At 41.6% G+C, this 14,037-nt stretch overlaps 1 protein-coding gene across 2 annotated transcripts in view; it reads left to right on the top strand.

Moving 5' to 3' along the window:
• The window catches only part of brwd1 (bromodomain and WD repeat domain containing 1), a 38,422-nt gene extending 33,319 nt beyond the window's left edge, over positions 1-5,103 (top strand). Inside the window, exons 41-42 of one of the 2 annotated variants that reach the window (XM_051129090.1) lie at positions 1,040-1,177; positions 2,493-5,103. In XM_051129090.1, coding sequence (XP_050985047.1) covers positions 1,040-1,177; positions 2,493-3,907 — 1,553 coding nt within the window. In that variant the 3' untranslated portion in view covers positions 3,908-5,103. The remainder of the gene's footprint in view (positions 1-1,039; positions 1,178-2,492) is intronic. The other variant, XM_051129091.1, reaches the window with a different exon arrangement.
• Positions 5,104-14,037: the final 8,934 nt, after the last annotated feature.

Below are 14,037 nucleotides of genomic sequence, written 5' to 3'. Positions count from 1 at the left end.
TTGTGTAAAAAGTAGATCTGCCCTCGACTACAGATTTTTCATGGTCAATTAGTAGTTGTTCATTTCAAGCATTAGTCGACTATTAGTTGCACATTTGTTAATAAACCATATAAATCGTAATAACGAGCCTTTAATTGCCAACATAGCCTAATAAACGCTCAAGTGCACGCAAAAAAGCTTGGCATAGCGCACCTGCAGATATAATCATGAATGTGTCAGGAAAAAATAGCAAGTTGACTATTAGCATTTTAATAATTTGATAAACTAGTGCTTGCTTTGTTTTTGGCCTAGGAGATGAAGTCGGCGACACTGACTCGTCATCTCTGCAGTATGTTTCATACAGATTACATAATCTGAGAATATTTGTTTTCTGTTTGAATTGTTGCATTTAAAAAGTAGACATTTCACTCTCTATAGATATAATTTTCATGTCTGTAAGGCAAGTATACACCGAGTTTTGAAGTGACGTGCTCAAGTTTATAGACGGCAGAAAGCGCGTCTTGTTTGCTTTCATTATTTTACAAAAGCATGTTTTGTTGTTATTCTGAACGCACACAAATAAATGTAGAGTCTTTACAGATTCGAAAGATAAAAGTATTATTTTAATCTGTTTGACAATGACGGAGTATTTTAAGAGCAAGTGACCACATTGACGCCTCCATTTGTCATGCAGTAAGCATGCTACTGTTCACCTTCCACATTCTGTGCAGACACTTCAATAGTGCACGTTTTTCAGGTTAACATTACATTAAGCTGCCATGTAAAGTTGCTACTACATATATATTTCAGATGAAAAGCCATATTTAAGGTCGATGAATGATAGGTGAGCGTATGGACATCCTGCCTGATGTACTACATTACTACATAGACCAGCCGTTAATGATTTTTTTTTTGTTGTTGTTTTCTGCGACCTAAGAAAATTTTGGTCGACCAAGCCTCTTCTCGTCGACTAACAGTTAGTCAACTATTGGGGCAGCCCTAGTAAAAAGAGGAAAAAAACTAAAATAACCTTCTTTTATTGCTATTGTTCTTTTCACAGAGTCAAATGAAAGTGATGCATCAGCCAGTGAAGAAGAGAAAAGTGATGGCAGTGCAGACAGTGATTCATCTTCTCAAAGTAAAGTGGAGAGTAGAACTCTGGGGCGCAGACCATGCAGACGTACAGCAGAGAAAAAAGGTGTGTTTGGAAGAATCCCAACCACTGTTGAGTTCTACAATCAGCATGAAATCCTTTTTTTTTGTTTTTTTTTGTTTTGTTTTTTGTCGTCTTTAACTTACACATTCCTGGTTTTGCACTTTATTATATTAAAGGATTAGTTCACTTCCAGAACAAAAACTTACAGATAACTTACGATTTTTCAATAAAACATGAACATCTTGGATGACAAGGGGCTGAGTATATTATCTGTAAATCTTTGTTCTGGAACTTTTACAGTACTTCTCCTTTAAGTATGCTATTCCAAAGAAGAAAGTAAGTCTGCCATTTTAAAGATAACCCATAAAAAAATGCTCCTCTTGTTCAGGCTCAGTTTAATCCCACTTGGAATTGTGTCGCTCCGATTAACGTAACCTCGGTTCCCTAAGATAAGAGAATGAGCGTTGTGTCACTGACGCTATGGGTAATTGTAAACAAATCCGCAGTAAAATGAAGTAAACAAAGGACCATTTTAACCATTTTAAAGGATCATTAAAAATAAAGTTCATCCACTTTTTCCTAACGTTGGGATTAGAAGGAAGGCAATGCAAAAACAGTTTTTGTTTTGTTTGGTTTTGTTTCCACAGATTGGCATTGCAGACCATCCCGTTGTTTTCAGAGCTGTCTTTATCATTTGGTTTCTGCATAGACCTGCACGTTTGCCTCGTTTACTTCTAATGGAGTGCCGTTAAGCGTTGCCGAGATCCGTTGCGCCGCTTTTCAACTTTTCAAGTAGCAACGCAGGCATCAGCCAATCAGATTGCCTTATGCAAATATACTAGTGCAGATGCTAGCCAATCGCGTTGATGCAGCACCAGAAAAGTAATGTGATTGGCTGCTGTCATTATAGCCAAGCTTCAGCCACACCCTTCGTCAAGCGTTGACGCCAATGCCCTGTGTGAATGTACCGTAAACATTGTGCAAATCGGTGGGAGGGGCTAAATAGGCAGCGATGTTGATCATCTTCTGTGGAGGCGGTGCTTAATCTACCTATTACATCATACATAGGAACATTCCAAAAGCTGTCGTTTTGTCAGACTGCCTTCAATATAAGCTGTTTTTGGACTAACGACAAAGTTATGAGTTCTGAAAATTATGTTTTTATCATACAATTACCTGTTTTATGTCAAAAGATCAAGGCGATTTTGGTTTCTCAGTTCATCACCCCTTATGCACAATCTAGTCAATTCCTCTCTAAAATTAAGTTTGGGCCTTTAACATTTAAGCATTAATGAGTCACTGACACTAAAGAAAGGTGCATTTCAACATTGTACTTTTTCTGTATTTCCATTTTTAGAAACATCTCCTTTCACTAATGGACACAGCACCAAACGGCAACGAGTGGAAAGTGAGGACAACACAGATGATGGGGAGAGTCAGAATGAAAGCATGAATGGGGAGTCAGACGAGGATCTCATTGTCAGACGGAAGTCCACCAGGAAGACCGCAAAAGCGGCTGTCAGTAAAATAAAAAAATTGAATGACACCGATGCCGAAGAAGAAAACTGCTCTAGAGACAGACGTCAGAAAAATTGGCCAAGCAAGCAGGATTCTGAAAGGAGTTCTGATGAGGACGTCAAGGTGTCCAGAACTCAAAAGCATCCTCATCAAAACGGAAGGAAGGTAGATGCAAAAGAGCTGAAGAGGAGTAAAGCACCACTAGAAAGCCAAGAACACACCCCAAAACAGCAAGCTACCCATAAAAAGACCTCACTCACAGATGCATTAACGTCAACCACCCAGGACTCAGAGGAGCTCAGTGATGTTTCAGAACAATCTGTTGCACACAGGAAGAGAATTAAATCCGAAGACGAAGAGATTCAAAGTGATGACGAGGAAAGAAGGTCGCTCAGAAACCGAAAGTGTGCGTCCAGTGCTTACAAGAAGAAGCTCGAGGCAAGGTTGGATGCCTTCAGTTCGGAAAGCGAAGAGAAGGTAGACCGAAGACGGAGGAAAAAGGAGGATACTTCCTCTGATGAATGGCAAAAGAGTGACGCGTCGGAGGAAGACAAGAAGGCACATCTGAGGAGGAAGCCTTGCCTTACAGTTGCATCTAAAGGAATCTCTCTAAGAACTCTTCCCAAGAAAAGCTACATTATGGAGGACTCTGATGAAGAATTCAGTCTTGAGATGGAGTCGCAATCGAGGAACGGAAAGAGCAAGGAGCGGTCGAACTCCAGAGCAAGTAAACCCTCAGGTGGCAACAAAAGAAAACGAGGTGGCTCCTCAGACTCTGAAGACGCAGACAACAAAAGCAGTAGGACCAGTGATGAAAACGAGTGCACGACACCTCAAAGAAAGCATGCGAAACGCAACAAGCGCTTGAGGGGCTCGACGGACTCTGAGAGCGACTCTGAAACTAGGTGCAAATCGGAGAACGGTGGGGAGCGATGGTCTCCGGAGAAACTTTCCAAAACGACCCGGCAACGGCGGAAGCAAAGCGAAAGTGACGAAGGAAGCGACGACGATGTCAGCGATGATGGAAGTGACTCTGAGAGCGGGGAGTCTGAATCGGATGCCAGCTCGGGTTCACGCAGCAGTCCAAAAAGAAAGCTTAGAGACCGCGGCCGAGGAACCGCACGATCCACGAAACATCAGAAGGACGTTTCCGACGAGGATAGCGACGTGTCGTATGGGAAACCTCGAAGGGCCACGCGCATCCGGACCAGAAACAGAGGCAAGCGGACTGTGAATTACCAAGACAGCGAATGAAGGACTTGGACAGTTGAGCCATGCAAGAGACACTAACTGGAGACCTTGAAGACACACTTGATTGTCCCAACATTAAAAACAATGGTAGTAGCACTGGAGTCCTCAATATACTGTGAATCAGTTTCATTCAGGGATATTTATATTTTCTATGAAAAAAAAGAAAAAGAATTATAAATAAAATGTATTTGATCTACTGGTTTGGCTGTTCAAACCAGCCCCACTTTGTGATTCGGCCAACAGGAAAGACTGCATAGAGAAGCATTGTTTGCTTGGGTGCTATCTGAATATACCTCCTGTATAATCGAGCATATTTGCTGGCTTGCACTAAAAGGCACACTGTATTGAGGTATTTTATACACTAGTTCTGCATTAGAAACTCAGGGGTCAACTACGTTTACCATATTCTCAGATTTGCATTTGTTTCTTGTTTCAGATTTAGCTCTAGGGTTCTAGTGTCATATTTTCAACATGAGCATTTAGGTCCAAACACACTTAACGAAAACGAACAAGTCGTCTTTGACGCTGACACGCAAATTCTGTTTTGTCACTGTTAAAGGGATCGGTGAGCCAAAATGTACAAATGATTTTATTTCTTTCTGTCATCTGTCACCTTTTGGTTTCTCTTTGTTTGGTTTTCTTTGACCATATTTCCAGGTTTCTGAGAATCGGTTTGTAGCAAAGCGTTGTATATTTAAATTCCTCTTTCAAGCATTACTTTTCTTTTTGTATTAGAATGAAATGAATTGCCATGCCATGAACTATGAATTGGTACCTATTTGCTAAGTACAGTAAATCAGATGAGTACTTCCAGCAAAGTAGTGTGATTTCTCATATTGGGAAGATGTTTTAGTGATCTGTGTTGCATACTTTCAGTATTAATTCCTTTTCAGACCTAACTTATGAACAGCAATTAACTTTTGTACGCAGTCTTTGAAATGTGCATCGCAGTTCATGTAATGCAGTTGTCAATTGGCATTTTGCTTAATGTCTTTTTCATAAGAGCTTCTTTAATACAAGTTTCACTGAGGATGATAAGCCTGTTGGCCACTTAAGTGAGAGAGGAATAACTTCCTAAGAATAAAGTACCTTTTTGGGTTGGAATTGGAATTTGTTTTTTGTTTGTTTATTTTTATTTTTTTGTTTTTGTTTTTTAATTAATTGTTTGCTTGAAGCTGATACAGGACAAACGAAAGGCATTTTTAGGACCTAGATAGGCTCAAACTCATGAAACTTTGCACACCAGAAGTGGTGAAAATGTACATCTGATATGGGTTTTCAAAAGTGGGTGTGGCAAAATGGCTTAATAGCACCACCTATAAAATGTCAACGAAGTGCACCTTGAGCCATGTTTCACATACGTTTAAATTTCGGTAGACACATGTAACACACCAATACCTACAAAAAATGTTCTCTGCAAGTTTTGTGCCATTTTCAGCCGTCGTATTTAAACAAATTCCTTCTAAAGATTCAACGGTCAGATCAACACCAAATTTGGTCAGTGTAATCTAAAGCCATTTGTGACGTTAAATTGCTAAGATCTTAAGTTTTCATTAAAGGCCATGTCCGTGGCAGCCTGACAGACTTCGATATGATTCACCATGAAGCAGGAAGTTGTTATAATTCAGGCATACATTGTCTGATGTGCCCTAAAATTCATAAATCAACATAGGATTTGATAAGAATCCTGGCCTAATAACAGTTTAAAGGCCAGTATTCTGTTATAATCATAGTGCCACCTGTTGGCAACGGGAGATTACTTGATTTACACTAACTTAAACATGCAATGTCCAATCTGCACCAAACTTTACATGGTTTGTAAGAGTCCTGGCCTAAAGACATCTAAAGGCCAATATTCAGTTACCACCACCTGGAAGCAGGAAGTTTGGTACATATAATTGACTTCTGTAAGGAAAGGAAAGGACATGACATGAGGCCAAGTATACCAGTATACCAAGTACCCATACTCAGAATTTGTGCTCTGCATTTAACCCATCCAAGTGCACACACACGCAGTAGTGAACAAACACCCAAAGCAGCAGGCAGCCACATTGCTATCACTTGGGGGTTCGGTGCCTTGCTCAAGAGACTCACCTCAGTCGTGGTATTGAGGGTGGAGAGAGCACTGGTTATTCACTCCCCCCACCTTCAATCCCTGCCAGACCTGGGACTCAAACCCACAACCTTTTGGTTACAAGCCTGACTCACTAACCATTAGGCCAATATGACTGACATATTTCTCTTATATTTAACCACCATTTTGTTTTTGTTTGTTTTTTGCTAATTATAATCATTGCATATTCTTACAATGCACACATGTTCCCAGTATGGAGACCAAGTTGATATATAAGAAGTCTAAGTTTTTAAAAGTGCTTTGTCTACTTTGCAACAGTCTAAAAGTGCTTTTGGTGTAGCTTTTTTTTTAATACACTTCAGCTAAAGGTCAGACCCCTTATTCGTGGATGTAATGACTAATATCCAAGTGGAGGAGGGGAAAAAAAATCTGTGAGAAATGTGGATTTGTGATAATGTCACAAAGGCAGATAGAAAATCAATGAATTGGTTTAACATTAATTGGTGGGATCTTTAACTTGTAGAACCTCTTACTGTATAATTGTTGATAGATGAGTAATGAATACCATGAATGAAGATGAATAAAGTGCATAAGATGCATAAAATGCAAATGATTAATTTGGGTGTTGCTATGTCAGAGCTATAGTCATGGCCAAAAATATTCTGTCAATATGCAATTCTGTCAGAAAATGCAACACTTCTCTCAGAAAATTGTTCCAGTTGCAAATGTTCTGGTATTCACATGCTTATTGTTTTTGTTTGCACTGCAACAACACAAAAACAGATGAAAAGTCAAACTTGATAAAAGTTCACACAGACCTCAAAAATGGACTGGACAAAATTATTAGCACCTTGTCAAAATTGTAAGAAATAATTGCTTTTCAAGCATGTGATGCTCCTGTAATTTGTATTTAGACACACCTGTGGCAAGTAACAGGTGTGGGCAATATAGTAATCACACTTGCTACCAGTTAAAATGGAGAAAAGTTGACTCAACCTTTGTGTTGTGTATGTCACTGAGCATGGAGAAAAGTGGATGCAAGAGCAAAATTAATGAAAATTTACAACAAAAGATTGTTTGAATGGTGTATAAAGAACCCAGATTATCTTCCAAACAAAGTCAAGCTGATCAGCTCACACTATCTGTCGCCATCAGAATGAAAAGGGTAGGAGACCCAGGAGGACACCACTGCATAAAAAAGCAAGACTGGAGTTTGCCAAAACTTATGTGACATCCTTCTGGGAGAATGTACTGTGGACAGATGAGGCAAAAGTAGAGCTTTTTGGTAAAGCACATCGTGGCACTTTTTACAGAAAAAGAAATGAGGCCTTCAAAGAAAAGAACAGTCCCTACAGATGTTTTAGGGTTGCTTCGCTGCTTCTGGCACTGGATGCCTTGACTGTGTAAACGATATCATGAAATCTGATGATTACCAAAGAATTTTGGGGGCGCAACGTAGTGGCCAGTGTCAGAAAGTTGCATCTCCAACAGAGGTCATGAGTCTTCCAGCAGGACAATGACCCGAAACACACTTCAAAAAGCATTCAGAAATGGTTACAAACAAAGCGCTGGAGAGTTGTGAAATGGTCAGCAATGAGTCCAGATCTGAATCCCATAGAACATCTGTGCAGTGATCTCAAAACAACAGTTGGGAGAGGGCATCCTTCAAATCTGAAAGACCTGGAGCAGTTTGCAAAAGAAGAGTGGTCCAAAACTCCAGTAGAGAGGTAAGAAACTCTTTTTTTGTGTTGTTCCAATGCAAACAAAAAATTAAAAGGGGAATACCAAAACATTTGCAACTGCAACAATTTTCTGAGAGGAGGGCTGCATTTTTTGACAGAATTGCATAGGTTGACTGTATGTTATCCTATGAGAAAATAAACTTATGGTAACCTTATGCATCAAACAAATAAATTAGCTATTATTTGTTATCAACTGCTATCAGCTATATAATATATAATGTCATTTAGAAAATCATATACTGATTTTTACAATTTACAATAATGCCACAGTCCCTGGAACAGGTTTGGAAGTGACATTTACGTTCTCTGTAGGTCAGTGAGCAGTCCGGTGGTGTTGACTTCTTCCACTAGTTGTGTGGTAACAGTGCAGTAGGGAGAGGAGCTCAAATCTGTTTCAACAGCCTTGAATAAGAAGCGCTGTAGGATGCTGATCTCCTGGGACACCAAAGTGTTCTAAGATCTGGAATGCGCAGATGTGGCCCTGGAGTAGGTGCAGAAGGTCCCCAAAAGCGACAATTGTGTCAGAATCTTCTCCTTCACACTGCCATCCACTGTTTAGATCACACTCCTCTTTTGCACCCTGTTCCGCTCAGAGAACGGCTAAGCAACCCTTGGCTGCAAAGTCTTTATCCTGACAGACTTGCCAAGAGGAGGAGGAAGCTTGCTGAAGGCCCGGCCCCAATTGCCATATCCAATATTATGTTCCCGTTGCTCCTGCAGGCGAAAAATGCAAGGTTCATGTTGCTGTTTGCGCAATGAAAACAGAAGCACTCTCTTAAAAAGAGCTGCTTCCTTCTCATCCTATCGATACAACGTTACTCACCCTGCCTCAGAGCAGCGCAGAGCCACTGTCTGTGCCTGTTATGGCCTCCCAGTGTTATCCTCCACAAGCCTTTCCCCGCCAGTGCAACCGTTAAGTCAGTTCCTAGACGCATGGAAGATTATTCCAGGTATTTTGTGCTGGCTGCTGAGCATAATAGACACAGACCACCGTTTCAGCGGCGTGACTCCATCACTGACATTGCCTCAAAATGCCCCTGTTTTGAGACAAGAGGTCCCTAGGACTGCGAATATGCAGAAGAGCCTGTTCACCTTGAGTCAGTCTATAAAATATCTGGGACTTTTGGCATATAAACTGCTTGGAACTAAGGGTGGTCTCCTTAGCTCTAACGGCCTTTTTGCCGCAGTTGGACAACATGTCTGTGGTTTCTTACATAAATTGCCAGGGCTGGCATGCACTCCCAAGCCTTTTTCAAGTAGGCTGCAAGCCTTCTATTATGGGCAGAACATCATTTACTGTCCATCAGAAAAGCACATTGTATGCATTTCATACCAGATCTGGCAACTTGACAACCCTGGAATAATATATTGACATGATTATTCATATAATGAAGACTCATATAATGGGCCATATAAATTATGGGAGTTTTCTGGGAGAAATAACAAAACAGGAGGGGGTGGGAGATGGGTGTGAAATACAGGAGACTCCTGAGAAAAATGGAAGTGTTGATAGGCATGGAGTGGAGGATGATAGGGGACACTGATATCGCACTGTGTAAGAGCCAGACTTCATGCATTTCCCCCAGTGAAGATTTTGCTTCTGGTATTATGCAAAATCAGGGAGGAGAGGGCTTCAGTGATCCTCATTTCCCCAAACTGGCCAAATCAAACTTGGTTTCCAGACCTCAGGGAGATGCTGATGGCTGCCCTAGGCAAAAAATTCTCCTTAGGAAAGACCTGCTGTCTCAAGCAGATGGCTCGATATGGCACCTCAGCCTGAGGAGGACCCAGGAGCTGTGGAGCCTTTAATTGTGGCTACTTCAAGGGTCCTAGAGGAGCTAAGCATTTTGCCTTCCAGTGTGCTTGACATAATCAAAGAGTGTCGAGCACCCTCGACTAGTACACACTTAAATGGGGAGTATTTGTGAAATGGTGCTGTGATGAAGATATCGGCCTGGTGAGCTGCCCCGTGTCAGATATTCTGTGTTTTCTGCAGCACAAACTCGATAATGGGAGCCTACCATTAATGCTAAAGGTTTACATTGCCGCTATTGCTTCATTTCATTCCCCGGTCGATGTGGAGGAGATCCCCACACCCACCTTTAGTGCCGCTGTGGGACTTAGCACTGGTTCTGGAGGCTATCTACCCCCATTTGAACCCTTGGGACCTGTTGCTATAAGGGAGCTCTCCCTTAAAATTGCTCTGTGTCTTGCCTTGCCAAGTACATAGGAGATTTGCACATGCTCTCTGTGTGCTACGGTGGCTCTGTAAAGGGATGAGCAGTATCAATGTAGAGGCTTTATCACTAGATAGTGGACACTGTCGTGTTGGCTTATGCGAGACAGGGACAGGAATGCCCTCTCAACATCACAGCTCATGCAACGCAGGCTATTGCTTCATCATGGGCCTGGTCTAAAGGCACATCTATTTGGGATATATGTTTTGAAGCTGGCTGTTCCCCTCAGAGTACTTTCATCATGTTTTGCAAGCTGGATGTGTCATTCTTGGCGTCTCAAATGCTTTTGGTGAGTCTCTAGCCTTACTTGTTTCTAGAGGGTTTATAGCTATCCTTGCAGTTTGAGCACAGATTGTTACCCGTGTATAGCTGTTGGATTTCAGCAGTGGTGGGTAACATGGTTACTCCCACTAGACACTTTTTGGTGGGCTGAATTGTTGTAGCTCAACATTAATGCTTGTCCGGGACAAGTGTTTTGTTTTTTTGTTTTTTTAGAGGGGCAAGTGAAAGAGAATTTAACTTGCCTGACCGGCAATTACATTTATTACCAGATTTATTACATTTGGTGTAAACGGCAATTGATAATAAATAATATATTGACCAGTACAAGGTTGCGCCAGTTCAGAAACGCACAGCCTGTCTGTGTGAGACAATCTCATGGAGAAATCAAAACATTATAGAAAATCTATAGAAAATCATCATACCCCTTTGAAATACTTACTTTATTCGTCATACAGCCACAATTTTGTTCTTACAACATCAAACTAATGAAAGAAAAAACACAGAAGTTCTGCAAAATAATAATAAAAATAAATAAATCGAATAAAAGGGTTGGAAAAGTCATCAGTCCCTTGATTTTATACTTCGTAGAGATGGCTGCTTTAATTACAGCCATCAGTCTTTTTGGATATGTCTGTACTAGCTTTGCACACCTTGATTGGAGAATATTTGCCTATTCTTCACTGCAGAATTTTTCAAGTTCAGTCAAATTCTGTGTTGTGCAGCAATGGACTGCTCTCTTCAAATCCATCCACAGATTTTCGATTGGATTTAAGTCAGGGTTCTGACTTGGCCACTCAAGGACATTCACCTTCTTATCCTTAAGTCATTTCATTGTTGTTTTGGCAGCTGTCTAGCAGAGGAATGCAGGTTTTCCTCAAGAATTTGGATGTACTTGACAGCATCCATTTTCCCTTCAATCCTGACCAACTGCCCAGTCCCAGTTTAAGAGAAACACCCCCATAACATAATGCTGCCACCACCATGCTTCACAGTAGGTATGGTGTGTTGTGGGTGGTTTGCTGTGTTTGCTTTTCACCATACATAGCGCTTGGAGTTCAGTTCAAAAAGGTGAATTTTGGTCTCATCAGTCCATAGCACCTTTTGCCAGAAGGTATCAGATTTTTCCAAATGTTTTTGCATTCCGCAAACAAGACTGAGTGTGACACTTTTTTAGAAAAGTTTTTGTAGCTTTCTCCTAACTTGTGTTTTTCTACAACTTTATCTTTAACTTTAGGTCTTTTGAAAGCACTTTTCCAACCATGGTGAATTCTTTGCCGTACCATGCACTACTAACAGTGGAGTCTTCAAGAAACAGCTCATTTTATTCTGAAGTAATCAACACTACTACTATTGATGTCAAGTGGGGCAATTAGCCGGGTGTTTAATCTGGAAGGTGATTGCTTGCACCTAAGCAAGTTTATAATGGTATACACTAAGGGGCTGATCACTATACCAAACCAGGCATTTCACTGATTAATTTTTAATAATCCTCCAGAATTTTTTTAAATTATATTTTTACTTTAAAGATGAGGGTTATAATATGTACATGCAGCTTGAAAAAGTTAGACTTAATTTATTTTATTTTCCAGGGTGTAATGTGACAAAAGGTAAAGGTTTTTTTTACAGGGTATGATGATTTTCTATAGGTCACTGCTGTTGTCACGCACATGGACTGTCTGTTTTTTCTGCCTGTGACCCAGTTTCTCCCATGTTTGATTGTCTCATTAGTATCCTGTTAAATATCCCTCATTTAGGCCTTATTTAAAGTGTTGTCTGCCCCATGTTTCCTTGTCCATTTTTATACATCTACATGGAAGTGCTATGTGTGTCTCCTGCCTGAAGACTGTGAATTATTAAAGACTGTCCTGAATCGGGGCCAATTACCACCCCCCCGTCAAGCTTCCAGACACCACTGGACTGAGCTGGAGGGAGGCAATTATCCGGTGTCTGGAGAGTGTCCTGCTCCGATCCAGAGCACAGCCAGACCCAGAGCCCAGCCCACCATCACCCCATCGCCACATGCACCAATAGAGCTGAGGATCGCTGGGGAGCCGTTGCTGCAAGTGACATCAGACCAGGTGTGAGAGCCGGCTACAACACCCGCCACAAGGGAAGAAGCCGTGGACAGTGAGATCGCTGAGAGGAGCTTTGCCCACTGCACCATGGCTGAGAGTGAGCTGATTGTGGATCTGGGACTGTGGAATGTTGTCGGAGCATATATGAATTTATATGCCGACATGCTCCCTGCATGCACTCCTGTTTCCACATCGAACCCAGAGAAGGCTGCTGTTCCCTCCTTCCCTTCGGCTCCACATTGATCCTCTGTTGCTTCAGCTCCACCGCGGCCTTCTGGATCCACGCCTCTGCCTTGGTCGCCTGAGCCATCTGTTCCACCTCGGCCCTCCGGATCCTCCTCGTCAACCTGGCTCATTGGCTGTCCATTTCCTCCTTGGGCTCCTCCACCACCTGCTGTTCCCTTCCTCCTCCATGGCTCCTCCCTCCGTCGGCTCCACCATAGGTCACCTTTATGGCTGTGGCCTGGGTCCCACCTCCCACCTGTCTGGTCTGCCCTGGCTCCTCCTGTCATACTTCTGGCTCTTCCTCCCATCATCTTCCACTATGGACTCTGTCTGCTTGCCCCTTCCCAGGTGTCCTTCCTCCTCCCGAGTCTCCTCCCAAGGTCCTGTCCCTCCCTATGTTGTTCCTGAGGCGCGAGGACGTGCCTTCCAATATGTCACGCCCATGGACTGTCTGTGTGTGTTTTCTCCCCACGTGCTCCCCAAGACCCAGTTTCTCCCATGTTTGATTGTCTCATTTGATTCACCTGTGTCATGTTAATTACCCCTCATTTAGGCCTGTATTTGAAGTGTTGTCTGCCCCATGTTTCTGTGTCCGGTGTTATACATCTACATGGAAGTTCTATGTGTGTCTCCTGCCTGCCTTGTATTATCCCTGTGTTGGATTATTAAAGTTAATTGTTATTCTCCTTAGTCTCCGCATTCCTTGCTCCACACAGTAGACACCCTGACAGCTGTGTTTGTGCACTAGGATGGGTTAAATGCAGAGCACAAATTCCGAGTATAGGTCACCATACTTGGCCACACGTCACTTCACTTCAAATATACACAGTTTACTAACACTGTGAGCAATGCAGTAAAATTAAAACACTAGCACATAATCATTGAAACTACGTGATTGTTATTATTTAAACAGTAATATTATTAATAGGAAGAATTGCACAAGAGTACGTCACAGATAGCAAACTGAACTTTAGCCTATATGATCTGAAGTATATGGGCACAGTCACCTCTGTCCTCTTCTTTTGCCTCTTGTACAACTTACTAATGTCACTACTGAAGAGCAAATTTGATGCACTTGTAATCATGTATTTGTCTGCCTAAAAATGATGAATTAATAGGATTTCCCTGATGTCAGTTACTGTGAAAATCTTTTTTTATCTGAGTAGTTGTGTTTGATCAATGCCTTGAAATGCTTTAGCCCATATCATCACATAAGAAAGACAACATATTGTTAATGCAATAAGAATTGCTTGATGGTTTTTAAAGACTAACTAAAAATCTTAAACTCTCTTGAGATTTTGAGCAGAAAAAAAAAATCTGACTGAAGAGATCGAAGTGAGAAAACAAACACGCCCTAAGTTCTATTTCTTAAGCAATATGCCCTTTAACATTGTAACATTTTTTACAGTGAAAGCTGCATGCAGATACATTACTCTCATGTTCTCTTTCACCTTCAGATTGGGTGAACTATCCAGGTCATAATTTTACCCCAAAATCA

This window comes from Labeo rohita, chromosome 15, assembly GCF_022985175.1.
Source record: "Labeo rohita strain BAU-BD-2019 chromosome 15, IGBB_LRoh.1.0, whole genome shotgun sequence".
Classification (NCBI taxonomy): Eukaryota; Metazoa; Chordata; class Actinopteri; order Cypriniformes; family Cyprinidae; genus Labeo; species Labeo rohita.
The sequence above is the reverse complement of the archived record's forward strand: the minus strand, read 5'-3'. Positions and strand labels throughout refer to the sequence as shown.